Source organism: Patella vulgata, chromosome 4 (genome assembly GCF_932274485.2).
Source record: "Patella vulgata chromosome 4, xgPatVulg1.2, whole genome shotgun sequence".
Taxonomy (NCBI): domain Eukaryota; kingdom Metazoa; phylum Mollusca; class Gastropoda; family Patellidae; genus Patella; species Patella vulgata.
The window spans coordinates 47,752,236-47,774,179 of NC_065882.2; the positions used below are offsets into that span (position 1 = coordinate 47,752,236).

A 21,944-nucleotide genomic window follows, 5' to 3' on the forward strand; every position below is an offset into this window, starting at 1 on the left:
TGCAGAATTGCCCCATGAAATCCAGTTTGATAGGAAGCTTTATCATGCCCCAGTCAAACATTCAACTCAATCTAAATGTGTTGTACATTCAAATCGTGTTGACACAACTTATTGATGTGGTGTCTGTCATAAAAGAATGTGCCGCTATCCATGTTTTTATAGATATCATCATTATGTTAATTACGCTTGTAATGATCCGGAAAAAGAAAAGCTGCTCCTGCCAGAAAACATAAAAAGCAGAATTGGTTTCTGGTTACCCGGTACTATATTAAGCCTATATTATTGTTATATTATTGATGTTTTACTGTAATTTAAAATTATTTCCATATGTAGTTATGTAAATTCACATTGGAACAAGGCGTGGTGACTGCTGATTTCACATGAGGAACAAAATCCCTAAGCAACACAAAAACCCAATATTTATATTGTTTGGGGGAGGGCTGTGTCTCCGAGATATTTTGGGCTGTGCAGAACATGCTCGAGTCAATTTTTATCTGAGTCACGTATGTTTGACACAAGATGATCATTATGTGCACTGTACACTGGGCCTTGTGTTTTTTTATCCCACCCGAAACACTAGTCACTGCACCTTGCCAGGCCCTCCGTCCTGCACCAGACAAGGCGAAACCACGTCCTAAAATCCCGAAGAAGTTTCTCGGTCAACACCTGGAGCGACCCCAAGACCCCCTGGTTAGCAAGCCAGCATCTTACTGTCTGAGCCACAGCGGCTCTATGTGTAATGTCACATGTCAAGTTATCCGTTTGTGCATATGGATAGGGTATCAAACTTATCAAATTGCTAAATATTTGATAAATATTTTCTCATAATAAAGTGTTATTGATGTTATTGCATGATATAATGATTTATTAATATAAGTGTAAAAATTTGAAATACTTGAACTAAAAGTATTCTGGAATATAGTAATCTATAAACATTTGTTATATTGTTACTCTGTTGTTAAATAATTATTCTGGGATAAATTGTATGATATAAGGATTTATGAAGTAAGTGTACATATTTCAAATGTTTGAACTAACAATATTGGTAAAACAGTGATTTATAAAATCTGTTGCATCCATAAAAATTTAGTAGTTCTCCCTCAATATCTGAGTAAGTATGAGCAATACTTATGTCTATGAATGAATATCTGACAGATACCTATTTGAATATTTTTTAAAGTTTTCATGAGATCTGTCAAAATACCAAAGTTAATTTTTTGTGAAATTGGTTATATTTTTTATGCATAACTTCTCACATTTTACATTTTTTATTGTTACTCTGATGTTGAATAATTATTCTGTGATAAATTTTAACACATAGTTTGAGTTTACACAGAGAATAAAGATTTTAAAATTGTAGTGTTTGACTTCACATTTTTGTCTTTTTTTCCTAGTTTTTGTCATGGTAACTACTGGAAGACCACTGAACTGGTCATGTCCAAATTTGAGTATTTAGTACATTGACCATTCTTTTACTTCAAAAACATAGTTTTCACATACCATGCTCAATGGATTTTATACATTACCATGAAATGAAAATGATCAGTAATTCAACCAAATTTTTCAATTTAATTGGATTCCATGGGTACTTTCCTATTCTGAAAAGTGTACTCTGAAAGGGTTAAAACATAATCATTGACATTATTTTATAGTATCGCTGGTCAGAAGCATTGTTTAGCTTGTCAACCAGGTACATATAAAGATGTTGTTGGTATTGGATCCTGTCAAGCTTGTCCTGCTGGTTCTGAATGTCCTACAGTCACTGCAAGTAAGTCAAGAAAATAAATGTTTTATCAGGTACTCTTCAACAAAATACACATAAATATACAGTTTCTTTTTTAAATCTGAAATCTAAAAAGGATTTCATCACGATTTTATTTTGCTGAGGTATAGAACACCATGCTATTAGAAGTACTAATATTACTGGTATTTTTATGTTTGATCAGGAGTGCATGAGCTCTAGATTGATCAATATTATGAGATCAGGAGTGAATGAGCTCCAGATTAATCCATTACCATGGGATGAAAAGTGAATGAGCTCTGGATTAAGACATTACCACAAAATGTGTGTGCTTTAGGCAATTGAGAAACTATAATTTTTTACCTCAAATACTTTCTTAATGTTAAAGTATTGACGATTTTATAATCTATTTATAAAATCTGTGTATTTCAGAATCAACATGCGTAAACGGTTACTATTCTCAGGATGGTGCTACCGCTTGTCTACCATGTCCAGGAGGTTATAAATGTCCTAATAAAGATCAGTCACCAATTCTATGTACTGCTGGTACCTATTCCAGTAATGCCAGTCAGACTTGTACAGACTGTGAAGCTGGGTATAAGTGTCCAGTAGAGGGATTAAATGATCAGATAGCATGTCCAGCAGGCTGGTATCAAACATCAACTGGTCAGACATCATGTATTGAATGTGGTCAAGGTGGGTACTTGTCTGTGCTGTAGTCTGTAGACATGAATGTTATGCTCATTGTTCATTTGGATCATTATATTTTCTAGTTGTCTAGTAGTTGTCATTAACTTTGTCTAGTTGGGGTGTAGAAGTAAATTATTCTATATTTTTCTGTATGTGGATGATATAAGTAAGTGATTCCTGGTGTGAGAGGGTGCGTCAATTTCATTGTGGCATCCAACAGAGAGTGAAATTAAAATTAAATTTTGTGTAATTGGCCCCGGACATTGCCAAATCTCTGTACGCCACTGTTCTCTGTTTCTGTGTAGTTGGATATTACATATGTCTGTAAATAATCATAAATTTATTACAGGTGAAAAATGTACTGATAGAACCAGTTCTCCTGTATCATGTCCACCAGGTCAATATCAAGATGGTAGAGGTTTAGAAACATGTAAATCTGTAAGTATATGTACTTGTATGTCAACAGTTTATGAGAAGGTTATATTATGATTTACTACCAATACTAATTTTTCACAAAAAAAGAAACCTAACACACCTTGAAAATGCATCATAATTCATTTTTTTTGGGACTGATTACAATTATTATAACTATTAGTAGTACTTTATTTTTTCATAAACATTTTATTCTCTGAAAAGGATTGAGGAACAGACTAGATTTGTAGCTCTCTTATTAAGGTTTTGTTAATAAAGTTTGTTTATTTTTTTTTTTTACGTTTCAGTGTCCAGATGGCTATTATGCTATAGGAACAAAAACTGTACAATGTACAAAATGTCCATCTGGTTCTAAATGTCCTGATCCAACTCAACTACCAGAGCCTTGCTCTTCAGGAGAGGTTAGATACTAAACTAGCATTATATTACAAGTAAAAAAACTGTTCAGTCAGCAAAATTTCCAGTGATAACTATTTTCAGTTGTTGGCAAGCCTTCTTTTTGGCAATGTTTTGCTCTAAACAAGCTTATGTTCACACTTGGCATAGGGGTTTATTAGGTGAATGCCTAGATGGAGCTCAAAGATGGGAATTTTTTGCTTAGAGTAAGCAGAGTTAAGCAATTTGATTGGTTGATGCTTTGGGACACAATAACTTTAGTTCCAATTGAGTGATAGTGAGAACACTTGGTGTATATAGTTTTATCACATCAATTGGAACACAATAACTCTCCTTCTAATTGAGATAGAATGTTCAAACTTGGTGTAGGCGTTCATTGGGTGAATGCCTTGATGGAGTTCGATGATGAACATTGTCTGCTTACGGTAAATAGAGATAAGCAATCTGATTGGTTGATGCTTTAGGGCACGATAACTTTGGTTATAATTAAGTGAAAGCGATGAAACTCTGAGTATAGATTCATTATATCATTACCTTGACTAAGTTCGATGATGATAATTTTCTGCTTAGGCTAAGGAGCAATAAGCAATTTAATTGGTCAAGACTTTGGAACATAACAACTCTGCTTTTAATTGAATTAGAATGCTTAAGCTTGATGTAGATGTTCATTAGGTGAGTGCTTGACTGTGTTCAATGATTAACATTTCGAGCTAAAGCTAAGCAATTTCATTCGTCGATGCTTTGGGACATGATAACTTTTATTCTGTCTGATAGAGAGTGATGAAACCTAGTGTATAGTTGATACTTTTGAACAAAATAAATGTGCGATTAATTAATGTGTCATCTTTTTATTTTGTGATTTCGGTGGGGGACATCAGCCTCACTGTTGGCTTGTTTTTTGTATTGTCAGATATCCTCTCGCAGTCTCATATAACAACTTTTCGTGTTCGAAGGAATTATCAGTGAGCAGAAATTCGGCCTTGTGTGTGTTATTGCTCGTTACTTCAGTCAGTTATATAAAAGAATAACTCCTGTTTTTCATTTTTTGCGTCACTCCTGTTCCTTCAAATCTTCGTTACGCATCTACTGTAGCAATGATTAGTGTGTTAAAATTATATTTGGAATGTGTTTAACCAGTTCTATTACATATGTGATAATGACTGACACCAATTTTGTCTTTTAAATGTAATGCCATTATTGTTGCTATTATTGTTATATATTATAGTATTCTACAGCCGGATCTACAGGGTGTCAGATCTGTCCAGCAGGTACTTCATGTGGAAGTGGTACAGTTTCAACATGTGGCGTAAGTATATTTGAAAATTTATAATTGTGATAATCAGGACTTTAATTATTTGTAATATATATTTAATCGAAGAAAAAAATTACCAATAGGTATAATGATGATTTGATGTACAGATAGAAATAGTTTAAAGAGAGATAGAGAATAATTGGCTTTAACGAACTCTCAACACAAACTAGGTCATTTTGGGACTAAAAATATGGTTAAATTTTATTTCAATAGTTAATCACTTGCACATAGGGTTATTTAAAAGTGGGATGTAACCTAAGGACTCTGAGAAAATCCACAAAAGGTTGAACAGGCAACCTTGCTCCTTGTCACGTACTACGCTGTTTGACTCAATAACAGACCTTATGATCCAAATGGTATCGAAAACTGACCACAGAGCTCTTTGTGTCACAGTCTTGAATTGAATGTGTTTAGGCGAACTCTGTGTGTAGGAAATCATTACCAGAATTGAACAGTTTAAAAACATCAATACAGTATGCCAAATATAAAATACTCCCAATGATTATTTTATATCTTATTAAATGGTTTTCCTTATCTTGTAATCATTTGACTACAGCTCTTGAATTGATTCAAGTTAAAACTAGAACTCTGAATGAAGGTTAAATGCATCAGGTTGCGTCATCATTTCAATTTTATTTTCACTTTTATTTTAATAGCCTTTATCAAGCATGGTGTAGCATAGAGATTTTATTCCATACCATATACATGGGGAAACAACTCTGCTCAGAACTCGCGTTATAAAATAGAGTTAGCTCCCTTGTGTTAATAAGATTTAGGCCTACTATTAGCTATCGACAATGTCGCGCCTTGTCACCTCTTGTCACACCATGTTACGCCAGGTTACATTCACTATCTAAATACACCAAGAACTATTGAGTATAGTATATTGTCTAATACCTATTAACGTGGAAAAACCTGCTATTTTGAACTCTTAATAAAACCAGAAGTTACACTTCAAGATCAAACCCGTTGATATTAGTTTTTTGTATAGGTCAAGGTAATCTAATAAGTGTAGGTCAAGGGTCATTGACATACAAAGTCACATGGTAGTAGGCTTTAAATATTTGAAAATTTAAACAAAATCAAAATTCAAAAAGAATTGTTGCTACCTTGACTGGCTTCAAAACAATAAAAAAGGTTTGTGAAAATTGGAAGCAAAATGGCGGCTAAATATAGATTTGAAGTTTTTTTGTAAAATCCAATATTGCGCCCAAAATGGTTGAGAATGTAAAGGAACAACATCTCTGAAAATAAAAGATAATATCTGGGACTAACACCATGTCATTTTTAATCTATTTTTAAAATTGAGTGAACTATTAATGTTCGGGAAAAAATGGAATACATCTGTTCTGCAGGGGTCAACACTATCTATGTTGGCAGAATGTTTGCACCACACACAGTTTTGGCTGCAACTTCTGCCTAAAATCCCAATAAAAATATAACAATGGAAACCAATTCAAAAACAATATGTGTTTCTTAAATTTTTTAAATGTACATATATTACAGAGTGGTGAATATTCAAATGGCACAAGTTGTGTTCCATGTCCAGTAGGCTACAAATGTCCATCTTCAATTTCGGGACCTCAGGTTTGTCCGAGTGGGACATACCAGAATCAGGAAGGACAAGTCAATTGTTTAGATTGTCCCCAAGGTAAATCGTGCTTCGATGTATCTACAACACCAGTAGATTGTGTAGCAGGATATTTCAGTGCATCAGGTGAAGCAGCTTGTTCAGTAAGTATATTTTGATTCAATATTCTAGATCAAAGTTGATGATTTGGAGCTTAAGTTTTTATTGTTCCATTTTGGTTTTTAAAATATTGTATTCAATAGAATTACAAAAAAAATCATGCATGAGATATGACATCAAGCAAAATGCTTATGAATATCACTTCTGATATGGTAGTTAATTTTAATTGGTGAAAGTTAAGAGTACATTTATTTTAAATGTTGATCATCAATAAAGGGGGTGAATAGTATACTAAGCAGCAAAAGAAACGTCAGGTTGGTATGTTACTCTGAATAGATGCATTGCATAAAACGTGCCAAATGTTTTTATTGTATGTTTGTGACCACATCTCCAACTTTACCTGAGCAATAAGGCTCCTTCCCAAACACAGAATTAAACCCAGGAAATGTTCTCAAAAACGCAACCTGATTTCTCAGATGGTAGTGTGTTCTCCATGATTTTCATGTAACTAGTGCTCCTACGGTTAGGACTTTTTGTTATTCGAATAGCCGTAACTATTAACCGGTTAGTAACCGTTAACCGTATGGTATCAATTTTAAACATAAAACAGAGCTTGTCAGGAGCTACGAGTCATTACTCGTGCGCACGCTATACTCGCCTTATAAAAGGCATTACACGCGCAAAAATTTCAGGAATTTTTTCAGACATGTACAATTCTTTAATGAAAATTTAAACTATCTAAGGCCGTAGCTATTTATTTACCTGGTTAACTTGGTTCATTTGAAACATTTTTTTAATTCAATATAACGATAATATACAAAACAATACTCAATTTCCCTTCGTACGTGACAGACGGCGATAATATTACGATTACACAATGTTACTAAGAATAGAATAAAGTAAATTAGAAGGCGTCTATTGATTGGACAATAAAGAAATAAATCCTTGTTTGCAAGTAGAATTTTTATGATTGGTTAATTTAACTGAAAACCAAAGTAGAATTCATTCGAGAAATTACGAGATATGAAACGTGTTCAATGCCGTAACAAATCTAGTATAATGTCATTTTCTAGCCTTTATGATTATATTTTGAATGGTGGTTACGTTTTGAAGTAAATAATAAACAAGGTAGAATATAGTTAGAAATGCCGAGAAGTATTTAGATTGGATTAACAATAGCAAAAGTCGAACAAGGTCCGTTGACTTTGCCGTATGACTACGACGAGTGCTATTAATAGTATCATTGTTTAGCAGTCGACATCGTTGGACGACTGTTACATTCTAAAATTTTCAAACATCAAATACAAAATTACAACGGGCAAGTTTTGTTATAAAGAGGAATATAATCAGACACAACTCTATGTAATGGGGGACATCTCCGAATAACCGTACCGTTGAATTCAAACCGTTTAACCGTCCAGTTCTAACCGTTTACGGCTATCCGACTAGTCGTAGGAGCACTACATGTAACCTATGCTGCACGTACTGTTCACCGGGACCAGCACTATATAATGCACCCTCATACCTGCTTGAATCATTCACACTACAATGTCAGCAGCATGCCACGACTCACGACAGCTCAGAGGAACCAGGTGCTTGGAAGACTCGGCGCTGGCCACATTGCCCAAGCCCTTGCCAATCACTTCCAGGTCAATGTTCGGACCACCTACAGGCTTCAGCAACGCTTTCAGGCCACCAACTGGTGGATCAAGGGTTACCACAAGGCAACAAGACCGCCATGTTGTGCAACAGCACGTGTAGAATCCCTACACACAGTCATCTAAGACAGCACGTCAGACAGTCGGAACACCCTGAAGACCCATCAGTACCGATACAGTGCGCCAACGTCTCACCAGAGAGAACATCGTTTGCCGTAGACCTTACTGTGGACCGATCCTCACCCCAAGACATCGATGTGAACGTCTACAGTTTGCCCAACAACACCAGAACTCACGACACAGGCAATGGAGAACTGTTCTGTTCAAAGATGAGTCAGTATTGCGTATCAACTGCAGATGGCAGGACCAGAATGACTTCGACGTGGCCAGCATTATTCTGACCAATGTGTCATGGAATGAGACTCATGGGGAGGTATAAACATAATGGTTTGGGGTGGAATCGGCCTGAACCAGATAGTGGATCCTGTGGTGTTCCAAAATCTTGGTCCAGGGAGAGGAGGCGGCATCACAGCAGTGCGTTACATCGATCAAGCTCTCAGACCCCACGTCATACCACATTTCGCACGTCATTGAAACTCATGGGGAAGTATAAACATAATGGTTTGGGGTGGAATCGGCCTGAACCAGAGAGTGGGTCCTGTGGTGTTCCAAAATCTTGGTCCAGGGAGAGGAGGCGGCATCACAGCAGTGCGTTACCAATCTGTTTCACAGAGAATTACGAGTCTAGTGATATATCTCTGTCAAAGATGACTGCCTTAACACGTGCTGTCACAGCACGCGGCGTCAATCATTGGCTGAATGGCGCGTGCATTGTTTACATAAGACGTTACTGCTTCGGAGAGAATGCTGCATTTTAGTCATTTTAATACCCATTTACACTAAATAGGAAATAATTTTTACCTACAAATACGTCAAACGCCTTTATTTATTTTTCCAATACATAAAAAAAATGTTTTAGAATTTAATTTGTCGCAGGAAAAAAGTTAATATTTCTGGCTCATTAAGCCGCATCGATGTCATCCTTATCAGTGATTGTAGCGGCCTAGCAAATATTCACTGCGGATAAGTGTGGTGCGTTACATCGATCAAGCTCTCAGACCCCACGTCATACCACATTTCGCACGTCATCGAAACAACGTTTTCCAGCATGATAACGCCCGTGCTCACCCTGCCAAAGTTACTCAGGACTTTCTAGAGCAGAATGGTGTCAACGTTATGCACTGGCCAGTCCTTAGTCCGGACTTAAACCCGATTGAACATCTTTGGAATGAAATTCAGAGGACACACCCGATACTGATGTATAGACTGTGTACAGACTCTAAACCTTCTTGTAATGTCTTGGAATTGTGATAAATTAATCACTAATGTGTCAACATACTGTTCACAAAAAATTGCTTTGATCCATTTAGTAAGTCGTTTTCTAGAATGATTTTTTTAAAGTGCCTCTCTGATTTTGAAATCGTACTGACGTTTTTTTAGCTGTTTAGTATATTTAAAAATAGCAGTTTGAATATCAGAAAATCAGACAAATCTTCCATTAACTTTACAAATGGTTGCAATACATAAGTAATATCATCCATCGTAAATCCATGATGGCCTTTATTTCCATGATGGCCTTTACTTACATTAAATCTTTAGAGTACTGTGGTTAATTGTTAAACAGTACAAAAATTTTAATTTTGTGAATAATTTGGTGTAGTCTGATTTTGAGGTCTATTTTATTTTTCTGTAGAGATGTCCAAGTGGATTTTACAGCACTGCTGCATCAGGTTCATGTACACCATGTCCTGCTGGTAAGAAATGTTTTGATGGTACTAACTATATAACACCCACAGATTGTGATGCTGGTAAATACAGTCCTGGTAGTCAATCAACTTGTTCTTCTTGTGAAGCAGGTAGGTTTTATGTTTATTAAATAATAAAGATTTATAATTTTTCTTACTGATTATAACACCAAACTCTAAAATGATCTTATTGATCACATTTTTGGTTATATGTACATGACTGGTTTCTAAAAAAAAAAAAGAAGGTTTTTTAATAAATTTAAATATATATTGTAGGAACATACAGTTCTGCTGGAGCATCATCGTGTTCCTTATGTCCTGCGGGAAAACAATGTTCTGATCCTAGTGTTACACCACAAGCTTGTTCATCAGGTTATTACAGTACTCAGGGCAAGGTATTGTATTCTTCTGATACATCAATCGCTTTAATAGTCACTATAGTATGATATTTTGTTTCAAATTCCTCCAAAAACATTTTAATTGCAAGAAAACTACTCAATGACACAAGAATCTAATTTTCAGCCTTGTTCGTCACGTGACTGAGAATCCAGTTTGAGCTTGTATTTGTTGTTAATTACTGTCCATTTACTTAAAGTACTGAGGTATAAGTCAATTCTTGGATTATATTATCTAATAATGTCTTTCCTAATATGAATTAATAGAAATAAGGTTTATTCTCATTTTATATCTTGTTTCATAGTATCTCTTTATTTCTATCTGATATAGAACATAGCTTGTACAGTATGTCCAGCTGGCTACCAGTGCTCAAGTGCATCATCATTACCATCTGCCTGTACTCAAGGTACTTATGCACCAGAAGGACAGACATCATGTTTACAATGTCCAGCTGACCAGTCATGTTTAGATCCTTCAAAAACACCATCCAATTGTCCATCTGGCTACTACAGTCCATTGGTAAGTTGACTGTTATTAGCGTCAGTTTAGCTATATTACATTTGAATTCACTGGCATATCGCAAAAGCAATAATCTATTTAAACCTATGATGTTTAGCAAATGTACAGATAACTACCTTCACAACCACAATTTTGTATTATAGGGATCTGCTGATTGCTTGATATGTCCAGCTGGTAAAGAATGTAATACGACACAGTCTACATTAAGTCCTTGTAATTCTGGTTACTACAGTTTAGAAGGAGAAGAAATGTGTAAAGCTTGTCCGGCTGGTTCCATGTGTCCGTTCCCTAGTATACCACCTATAACATGTAAACCTGGTACCTATTCTCTTGGTAGTGGTATAACATGTACAGAATGCCCAGCTGGTTCCAAATGTGTTTCGACAAGGTAACAGAATATTTATTTCATACTTGAATAACATTTATAAAGTAGTCTTGATAAAAATTCCCATCAAGAATTTTTGAGAAAAAATTTAAAAAAAGATGATTACTTGAATTTCATAAATGACCTGCAACAGGAATAGTTTCATAACAGATTTTGCAGACTGATATTTATAGAGGTTTTATTGAAATAAGATGGATATTTTTTTTTTCATGAAACTTTCAGTACCACACCAGTTGCATGTAATACAGGAGAATATTCTCTAGGAGGAAAAGTAGACTGTATAAGTTGCCCAGCTGGTTATGCATGTACAACAGCTGATGCCACACCAGTAGTTTGTGTTCCAGGAACATACAGTATAGGAGGTGAAACAGCGTGTAATAATTGTCCTACTGGTTACGCTTGTCCATCAACAACAACAGCAGCTGATCAACATATTTGCACACCAGGTAATGTATTCAATAGTATATTCAAAATTACATACATGTTAACCATTTCCAGTCCTGACTCCTGAGAGTTAGAAATATTTCTGGAACAAATTTACTAGCACAATATATAGAAATCATTGAATTTATAGGACATGTTCAGATGAATTTTAGTTTTGGTATTCTTGATACTGAAGTTGACACTTTTCAGTATCTAAAGCAGCAATCTTTGTTATACTGCAGAAACTTAAATTAATATATTGAATTGTTTCTATTTTATTTGACACAGGAACCTATTCAACTGGAAGTCAGTCATCTTGTACAATTTGCCCTGCTGGTAAATTTTGTCCATCGACTACCACAGCTACAGTAACAGATTGTGCAATAGGTTTTTATTCTTACAGTGGTTTTGTTATCTGTTCAGCTTGTCCTGCTGGCTGGCAGTGCCCAAATAAAGATGGTTCACAGAATTCTCAATGTGCTGCAGGATATTATTCAATAGGAAATGCCATTGCATGTACCGAATGCCCAACAGGAAAGGCTTGTCCTTCAACAAGTTCAGATGTCATGGAAACATGTCCAGCTGGAACATATTCTATTGGGAAACAATCATCTTGTACAGAATGTCCAGCAGGATTTGCATGTTCTAGTACAGCATCCGACACCAAGACAGCATGTAATGCTGGTTTCTATAGTGAAGGTAAAAGAGCTGCCTGTGTGGAATGTCCAGCTGGTTATGCTTGTCCTTCTATTTATGACAGCTACAAACTACTCTGTTCTACAGGCACATTTGCTGAAGCAGGCACTACATCTTGTACAGTTTGTCCAGCAGGAGAACAATGTCCCATAAACACGCAAACAGGAACTGTCTGTTCCAATGGTTATTATAGTTTAGGTGGACAAGCAGCTTGTTCACCTTGTCCAGCTGGATACTATTGTGGACAAAAAGATCAAAAACCCACTATTTGTGAAGCAGGAAAATACAGTTCTGGTCTGGCTATAAGTTGTTCTAATTGTAATGCTGGGTAAGTTTATTGAACATTATTTGTATAAAATCAAAATACTAGATTTAGGTAAAATGTTAAAAAAAAAAAGAAAGAAAATTCTTAATTCAAGTTTTAAAAGAATATACTAATAAACATGTCTGTTGGAAAATACCCTCTCATGTTTCTGAAAATTATCAATATTATTTTTGTTAACATTCAGTTATGCTTGTCCTGAAGGAAGTACAAGACCAGATCCACCAACAGCTGCCTGTCGTCTGGGTTACTATTGTGCAGATGGTAAAATAGAAACATTTTGTCCAAAAGGAAAATATGGTGCAACAAAAGGTAGGCTTGAATGTTTACCGAAACATATGGACTTTGGACATGTCACTCAAATATGCCAGAATCAAATCCTGACATTGAACTAGAATTCTCCTAGCTAAATTCTGGCTTTTAAAGCCCCCAAGAGCTTGCCTAATTGAAATTGATTAATGTGTCAGTCTAATGATGAAATCATTGTTAATTTCATTTTACGTTTCATAATTATTCATAGATGAAGGTTTAGACAACATAAAACAGTTAGGTTAGACAATGTTAAAGTGTTAATAAAAGTCATTATGATGAAGTATAGTTTCTTTTTGGTGCATATTCACATACTATTCTGTTATTTATTTACATCTTTAGGACTAACAGCAGAAACAGATTGTTCAGAATGTCCACAGGGTTATTATTGTCCAGAAGGCACTGCTGGCATTCCTACATCTAGTTTATTATGCCAACAAGGTTCCTATTGTCCAGCAGGAACTGGAGATTATAAAGAATATCTATGTCCAGCAGGAAAATACTACAATAACCTAGGTGCCGTTAGAGTAACAGAATGTCATGATTGTCCACCAGGAAGATTTTGTCCAATAGGTATGCACATATACTGTATTCAATTTTCATGAATTTCTCTTTTTGTTACAGAGAAGAACATGGTATATTAGACATTTGGACAGCTCATCTCATATATATATTTCATAAAATTTTAACAAAAGTAATCATGCTAATTGTCACAACAATAATGAGTTGGATCCTAACTTCAGTTATGCCATTCTGTTATCAGGTACTGATGACCCATTCTACGATGCTAATGTATGTCCAAGAGGGCACTACTGTCCATCTGGAACTGGTGCTGCTAATCCTTGTCCAGCTGGTAAATATACTGAAGAAGAAGGGTCAACAGGGTTAGAATTCTGTAAAATATGTCAAGCTGGTTATTACTGTGAATCAGGCACAGATACACCCACAGGTAGATCATATAATTACATGTGAATTAATAATCTTAATTTAGATGATTAAAATCAACATATGATAGAAATTTGATTTAATGACATTTAAGACTTTATTAAATAATAAGTATATAAACTTTAATACTGCTTATTGAAAAAAAGTACCAGGAACTGAATATGATGTTTTCAAAGCCATCTTGGAATTGCAATATATCAAAGATCGAGGTTTATGAATCGATGCACAATTTCCAAGGCACACATATGTCAAGTTTCATGTTGATTGTATATGAATTGGCAGAGCCATAGATAGGCTTTTTTGAAGAGCATCACCAGAAGAACAAGAATAACAACCACAAGAACAAGATGAGTAGCAATTAGGGCCCAGTTCATGGCCCAGAATTCACATCTTAATGTTACTAGCTCCCAATAAGAGCATAATTTATATTGATTAATTGAACTAAGGATATTAATCTTTTAATCTTCAGCCTGCCCTCCAGGGACATTTAATGATCTGACAACCCAGGGTTCTGCACTATCTTGTAAAGCATGTTTAAGTGGTTGGGCATGTACAGAATATGGTCTTACAGAACCTAATAAAAGATGTTCACCAGGGTACTACTGTCCTGGGAATAATTCACTTCCAAATCAAGATTCTCCTGATAATGCCTGCCCTGCTGGTACCTTTACCAACTTCAATAACCTCACAGCTATAGAACAGTGTGATGATTGTCCACCTCGGGTAGCATGTCTTAGAGCAACAGGTGGAACCCAAAAACCACCAGTGGCGTGTGCTAAAGGTCATTTCTGTCCATCGAAGACACTTTTTGCAACTGAGCACCCATGTCTTGCTGGTACCTTCACCAATCTAACCAACCTTTACAGACAAGAAGATTGCTACGTATGTTTGCGAGGTTACTATTGTGTAGAAGGTTCTTCTGCACCAACTGCTCCATGTTTTAAAGGGCATTGGTGTCCAGATGGTATGTATTTAATTTGTTGCACTGAATTTATATTTCCTAAACCTTTTAAGATATTTTAATGGAACTTTGAACACACTTCAACCTTATATAGCCCTTTGTCATTTGTTAAACAGAAATTTCTCAAATTGAATAATTTTTGTATTCCATACCAGTGATTCCACAACAAATCTTGTAAATTGTTCAAGATATCTTTATCCAACTCTATTATAGTAGTTGATGTTTAAAAAAGATGATAGATAAAACAAAGAAATGGCCACTTTGGTATCATAAATTAATTTACTTTTGGCTAAATTACAACGGTTTAATCTTGTTGACTAAGAAGTCTATCAACTTGCTTGTCGGCTGTAACAGTCATACCTTACTAAGAATCAGCCATGTGATTCATAATCCGAGTAATTAGCACATTTTACTGTAATTTTTGTAATCTGGTAAAAAAGCAAAACAAGCTTGCTAACTATACGTCACAGGTCTAATACGTTGCTTTTATGAAAATAAGTCACATGGTGAAGGAAAATGACATCGGCATGGATTGTGAATCTCGGGAATCGCATGTCTTTGACACACTCTACGAATTTCAGGTATATATTAAAATAATAATTGGATCATACATTTGATGGTTTCACTGACCAGTTACACTGGTAAGCTGATATCGTTGACTAATGGAGCTAGGCCTTTTAGTAATGACAATTTTTATACGCCCACAATTTTGTGTGGACGTATATTGTCATCGCCCCTGTCCGTCCACAATTGTTTATGAACACTCTACAGGTCAGAATTCTTATCCGATTCTGATGAAACTTGAAATACAGGTTTATCTCCAAAAGATCTCGGTTGCTTTCGATATTGGCATGTATCAGATCAAAACTTCATGGATTATGGCCCCTGATTGTACAAAAATCACGTTTTTAGCTTGTGGACCCTATAGAGGTCACAATTTTAATCCTATTTTGATGAAACTTGAAATGCATGTTTATAACCCAAAGATCTTGAATCCTTTCCATATTTGTGCATATCGGATCGTACCTTCCTGAATTATGGCCCCTGATTATACAGAAAATCGCCTTTTTTAGCTTGTGGTCCCTCTGTAGGTCATAATTATTATTCTATTTTACAAACCGTTTGATTATATCACCGTTACACCGTAATGAAGGTTGACTATGAATTTCATGAAAACCGGACCAAAACTGCCGGACAAAATGGCCGCCGCTTGTACGCGAATAGTGTAAAAATATGGTATATCAAGGTTGTGGACCCTGTAGAGGTCACAATTTTAATCCGATTTTGATGAAACTTGAAATGCATGTTTTTATCATAATGATCTTGGTTCCTTTTTATAATCACACTTATCCGAACGTAACTTCCTGGTTTATTACCCCTGATTGGTCGAAAAATCGCATTTTTAGCTTGTGTTTTTTCTAGAGGTCACAATTTTCTTTCCAATTTTAAAAACCGTTTAGATATATCACCATTCCACCATAATGAAGGTTGAATTGGAATTTCAGGAAAATCGAAATGAAACTGCCCGACAAAATGGACGCTCTTTGTACGCAAATTGTGTATAAGTCTGTAATACAAAGGTTATGAACCCTCTAGAGGCGACAGTTTTTATCTGATTTTGATGAAACTTAAAAAACAAATCTCAGTTCCTTTTGATATTTGTGCATTTCAGACCATAACTTTCTGGATTATGGCCCCTGATTGTACAAAAAATCGTTTTTGTTTTTAGTTTGTTCTCTATCCATCTTTTGCAAAATGTGGGCGTATCCTGCCTGGCAGCTGCTGGTTGTCATTAAATCATATATGTGGTCATTATTCTAAACTAATGTTTAGTATATGTATAGAAAGTGGGTAGAAATTATACAGTTGTGTAACTAGCTGTAAAAGATGCCACTATTTATAACACCCATCACTATTGAATACACAAACCTGGACAATAGTGGTGTATATCATTCAATAGTCACAGCTTTAACACCTTAGTGACAAAACACCTACTTAATGACTACTGCCTGATTACTAACAATTTTAACTAACTAATACACATTATGTATGTAAACTAACAACTTTGATCTATTAGTGTTGTATAATTTCATTTATAACAGTTATTTATTAGATTTAGTTAGATTTAAATAGTCATTAACTATAATCCCCTGATAGAACACTGAATATCCTGAGAAGCAGTCATAACAATATATATTTCCGATAATCTCCAATGTCGAATCCCGATGACAAAAGACATGCATCGGTTGGTATTATGTAAATAAAGCAGCGATGCTAGATTTTTTTTTAAATAGCGTTTTCCATTATGATTTTTTATTTTATACACATTCTGACAGAGGCTCAATTTTAAAAAATATTGCCGTTATTATTGAAAACTATGGCTAACTTAAAACTGGCACATGAATTTTAAAAATATGGAAAATTTTCAGAAAGGTATACCTATCTGTCGCTATATTTGTGGTAATCACATATATTAGCCTATTTAGAATACAACATTCTCCATAACAAATTACCAAGAATTATTTTTGTTGAAGTCTGTTAAAGAGAATGGTAGCTTATAATTACCCTATTTCTTACCGGGACCTCATTTGACTAGTCCGGTTGCCAAACCCAATATTTGGAGTGAACCTGGAAATTGTCTACAAAGTTTTTTTATGATTGATTTTAGTAGTCTATGGTGTCCTCTTTCAGAATCTGATGGGTGAACTTCGCTCACCCTTGAGCATTTTGAGAAATTAAAGATGGCGTACAAGACGGTCGCCATTTCAAATAATCCCCAGTAACTCCCATAGTAATTAGTCTAGGATAATAATTTTGGTGTAGGCATCCAAAACTGAAAATAGATCATCATCATCCCCACCTAAACCATGTGGTCTTGCTCCAACTAATGATGCATTTGCTGGAAACGTAATAAGATGTCACCACCATGCTATTGTGTGGCGTTCAGGGAAAGATCGCAATCTGCCGGAACTTGATCCGAAATGTATTGCAGGTTTAAGGACACACAATTGAGAACATTACAACCGGTCAACTTGCTCCTGTGGCTCATCAGATGTGGATGAAATATTTGGAGTGAACCTGGAAATTGTCTACAAAGTTTTTTTATGATTGATTTTAGTAGTCTATGGTGTCCTCTTTCAGAATCTGATGGGTGAACTTCGCTCACCCTTGAGCATTTTGAGAAATTAAAGATGGCGTACAAGACGGTCGCCATTTCAAATAATCCCCAGTAACTCCCATAGTAATTAGTCTAGGATAATAATTTTGGTGTAGGCATCCAAAACTGAAAATAGATCATCATCATCCCCAGCTAAACCATGTGGTCTTGCTCCAACTAATGATGCATTTGCTGGAAACGTAATAAGATGTCACCACCATGCTATTGTGTGGCGTTCAGGGAAAGATCGCAATCTGCCGGAACTTGATCCGAAATGTATTGCAGGTTTAAGGACACACAATTGAGAACATTACAACCGGTCAACTTGCTCCTGTGGCTCATCAGATGTGGATGAAAGAGTGACACTCCAAGTGGTACACTTGCTTGTACTTGAGCTGCACTAGGGATGGCTTAGAATGTACAGTATTTTGCGCCTGTGCTGTTGCAGGTTGCAACCAGACACCCAACTAAAGGATTGAACTGAATATTACCTAGTTTTGTGGGGGTTATTTTCATATTTTGCGGGTAGAATTTGTTTTTTTAATTTTTCAAAACACAGCTTGTGCCCTCTTCAGAGCCGTGCTATGTGGCCCTAGGCCCCCTTATAGGCATGTATGTGGGGTTATGGTATTACTCATATGCTCCTGTATCCAGAAATATGTAGTTTGTTTCTAGATAGACAAAATACTAGGGGATTATTTGAAATGGTCGCCGTCTTGGACGCTATCTTAAATTTCTCAAAACGCTCAAGGGTGACCCAGGTTCTGAACGAGGATGCCCTAGACTCCTAAAATCAGTCATAAAAAACTTTGTATACAATTTCCAGGCTCAGCCATAGATTTGCCGGACTAGACCCAATTCTAGCCAGTTTGTTTCAAAATGAATTAAGAACCCAGGGTTTGGTAAAGAAGATACACAGTGTTTAGTATTTAGATATCACAGATTTTTTGCTTTCACTTTCTATTGTATATATAAACAAAGACAGGTAGTTACTCGGGGTTATTACTGACATGAACTTGAACCTGGTACAGGAATTAATTATGGAAATATCAAGTTGTACACAGTAGTCTTTACTTTGGTGGGCTAATCATGAATAGTATCCAGAAATACAATATTCTGATTCAGATAAGAAAGTCTATTAAAATTAAAATGAATAGAAGCTTATTGACTCTATTTCCTGAAACTAATTCTGTCCACCTGAACTGACAATTTTGAAACAATACCACCCTGTACTTTCCAAAACATGCCCAAGGACCTACTGATGACTAAGTCTTCTTACTGAATTTAAAAGAATGAAGAGTAGAAGAAACATATAAATAGTTTAAGAAAATAAATTTACTTTACATTTTGGGGGTAGAAAATGTTGAGGATATATTTGATGTTTGTCAATTTCTATGTCAGGAACAAAAAGTGGAGATGAATTTCCATGTCATGCTGGTTCGTATAGTAATAATACCGGAAATACACGACATGAACAGTGTGTTGATTGTCCTGAAGGTCATTATTGTCCCACAGCTTCAGTATTACCAACAGCCTGTCCTGCGTAAGTGAACTTTACTTTCTTTGTTTATCGATTGAGAATTATATGAGAAAGTTATTTAATAGATTGAAATTTAAGTGATGTTTTTTTTTACACATTTTGAAATGACTAATAACTTTATGTGTCACATCTCTTGATATTTTAGTCCAAAATTAACAACATTGACTCTTTTTTTTTTAGTGGAACCTACAATTCACAGAAAAAAGGAGAGAGTTTACCAATATGTTTAGCTTGTATAGCAGGTTATTATTGTCCTGGTGATGGTAATATTGAACCCCTACCATGTACCAAAGGTAGCTACTCGGACACAGGAGCAGCCATTTGTTCTCTTTGTGAACCAGGTTATTACTGTGATAAAAACACAACCAGTAAGACGTTTATGGAAACCATGAGAATTTGTCCACCAGGTGTAGAATGTCCAGCTGGAATGAACAGACAACCAGATCTAATCCAAGATCCTTGCAGAAAGGGACACTATTGTCCAGCTGGTAATGTGAGTCCTACACCAGTACCCTGCCCAATTGGAACATTTAATGCAGAACTTGGACGAAGAGAATTAGCAGAATGTCAGCAATGTACTGCCGGGAAATATTGTACCCCCACTGGGCTGACAGAGCCTGCTGCTGATTGTCCTGGAGGTTACTATTGTCCTCTTGGAACTGGAAATCCATTTTCATTCCCATGTCCTATTGGATTCTATCGAAATGGTTCTGCTAAGGAGTCATTCCAGGATTGTGCTGAGTGTATATCTGGATTTTATTGTGATAGAGAAGGTTTAGCAGAACCAATTGATTGCCCACCGGGATTTTTCTGTGTCAGTGGAAGTACCTTCCCTCAACCTTGTCCTCTAGGAACATACAGTAACTCAACAGGTAACTATTTTCAATTGAAACAAAACTACATTTAGGTTAAATGTGTAAATAACCTATTTATGTACATACGATTCTTATTTAGGATTCATCTTATATTTCAGGATTAAGAAGAAGTACAGACTGTGCACCATGCCCAGGTGGTAGATATTGTGATGGTATTGGGCAGACAGAACCAACTGGTCTTTGTGATGCTGGGTTCTTTTGTCGTGAGAAAGCTTACACATCAGCGCCTCCTGATGGTCCAACAGGTGGATTGTGTCCTGCTGGGGGATATTGTCCACAAGGTTCTGCTATAGGAACGCCTTGTCCTGTTGGCAAATACAGCAAGTCAGCTGGTGCCAAGACGGAGTTTGATTGTATTCCATGTGATCCAGGATTCTTCTGTTCTGGTTCCAGCAGTACTGCAGCTTCTCAGAAATGTGCAGCTGGGTATTATTGTACTGGTGGGGCTGGTGTACCAACACAGTTTGACACTCCTGCTGGCCATTACACATCAGAAGGTGCCTTCAAACCTGAACAATGTCCAACTGGTCAGTATCAGCCTGCACAGAGATCATCTTCATGTTTGGTTTGTCCACAAGGTTATTACTGTAATGGTACTGGAACAATCGAACAAATTATCTGTCCTGCTGGCTATTACTGTCCAGAAGGAAGTGGTTTTCCTGTCCCATGCCCAAGAGGAACATTTTTGAAGGATGTTGGGCGATATGAAGAATCACACTGTGATTTATGTACATCAGGCTTTGCTTGCGAATCAGTAGGATTATCGGCACCAAACATTAATTGCATTGCGGGCCATTATTGCACTCTTGGTGCTAATACCTCAGAACCAATTGAAATGCCATTTGGAGATTTGTGTCCAGAGGGATATTTCTGTCCAAATGGAACTGGTAATTATGTATCCAATCCTTGTAGTAATGGAACATACTCTAATTACACTGGTTTACATGATGGAATAGGTTGTACCCCATGTGACCCAGGTCTGGTGTGTAATGGACGAGGTCTCGTAGAACCCAATGGTGTCTGTGCAGCTGGTTATTTTTGCAGACGGGCAGCTAAGACTGATAAACCAATGGATGGAGGTGCCACAGGAGATGAATGTCCCAAAGGTCATTATTGTCCTGCAGGAACAGGTAAGTTCATTTATGTTTCTTTTCTTTTAATCGGAGCTATCAATTTTATATATTTATAAAACAGTTTTCTTCTATTTCCTCCCATGTTAATACTTAGTCCATTTTTACTTTATAGGAGAACCAAAACAATGTATTCCTGGGTCTTTTACTAATGTAACTGGTTTAGATTATTGTTTTGACTGTCCTGTTGGTTTCTATTGTGTTGATGGTGAAATTCCGTTAAGATGTCCAAGAGGACGCTACTGTCCAGGCAATACAACAGCTGCACAACCATTCTGTCCAAGAGGAACGTACAATCCTGATTTAGGTAAAAAGAGCCTGGAATTATTTTATAGAATTTTCTTAAAGATACATTATGTAAGATTTAGATAAAGAGCTAGCCATTCTTCCTATAATAGTTCGAAAATAGATAATGTAAAATTAATAATTTGAAAATTTCATTCAAATTACTCTATTGCAAGCAAAGATATTAGCCTTTGAAGGTTTGACAAGACGTTTGCAATAATTTCAACCACCGTACTGGTTGTTCGAAGCCAAGTCTCGCTCCTCCATTTTTAAATTA

General features: G+C 36.0%; 1 protein-coding gene across 1 annotated transcript in view; it reads left to right on the forward strand.

Moving 5' to 3' along the window:
* Nucleotides 1-21,944, forward strand: part of LOC126819809 (uncharacterized) — a 117,057-nt gene that overhangs the window by 22,737 nt on the left and 72,376 nt on the right. Inside the window, exons 8-27 of the mRNA XM_056100271.1 lie at nucleotides 1,653-1,768; nucleotides 2,174-2,437; nucleotides 2,781-2,869; nucleotides 3,151-3,264; nucleotides 4,485-4,565; nucleotides 6,078-6,305; nucleotides 9,673-9,835; nucleotides 10,001-10,119; nucleotides 10,451-10,639; nucleotides 10,783-11,027; nucleotides 11,247-11,470; nucleotides 11,736-12,471; nucleotides 12,653-12,777; nucleotides 13,117-13,347; nucleotides 13,538-13,723; nucleotides 14,189-14,683; nucleotides 19,239-19,380; nucleotides 19,558-20,249; nucleotides 20,351-21,382; nucleotides 21,498-21,689. Coding sequence (XP_055956246.1) covers nucleotides 1,653-1,768; nucleotides 2,174-2,437; nucleotides 2,781-2,869; nucleotides 3,151-3,264; nucleotides 4,485-4,565; nucleotides 6,078-6,305; nucleotides 9,673-9,835; nucleotides 10,001-10,119; nucleotides 10,451-10,639; nucleotides 10,783-11,027; nucleotides 11,247-11,470; nucleotides 11,736-12,471; nucleotides 12,653-12,777; nucleotides 13,117-13,347; nucleotides 13,538-13,723; nucleotides 14,189-14,683; nucleotides 19,239-19,380; nucleotides 19,558-20,249; nucleotides 20,351-21,382; nucleotides 21,498-21,689 — 5,663 coding nt within the window. The remainder of the gene's footprint in view (nucleotides 1-1,652; nucleotides 1,769-2,173; nucleotides 2,438-2,780; nucleotides 2,870-3,150; nucleotides 3,265-4,484; nucleotides 4,566-6,077; nucleotides 6,306-9,672; nucleotides 9,836-10,000; nucleotides 10,120-10,450; nucleotides 10,640-10,782; nucleotides 11,028-11,246; nucleotides 11,471-11,735; nucleotides 12,472-12,652; nucleotides 12,778-13,116; nucleotides 13,348-13,537; nucleotides 13,724-14,188; nucleotides 14,684-19,238; nucleotides 19,381-19,557; nucleotides 20,250-20,350; nucleotides 21,383-21,497; nucleotides 21,690-21,944) is intronic.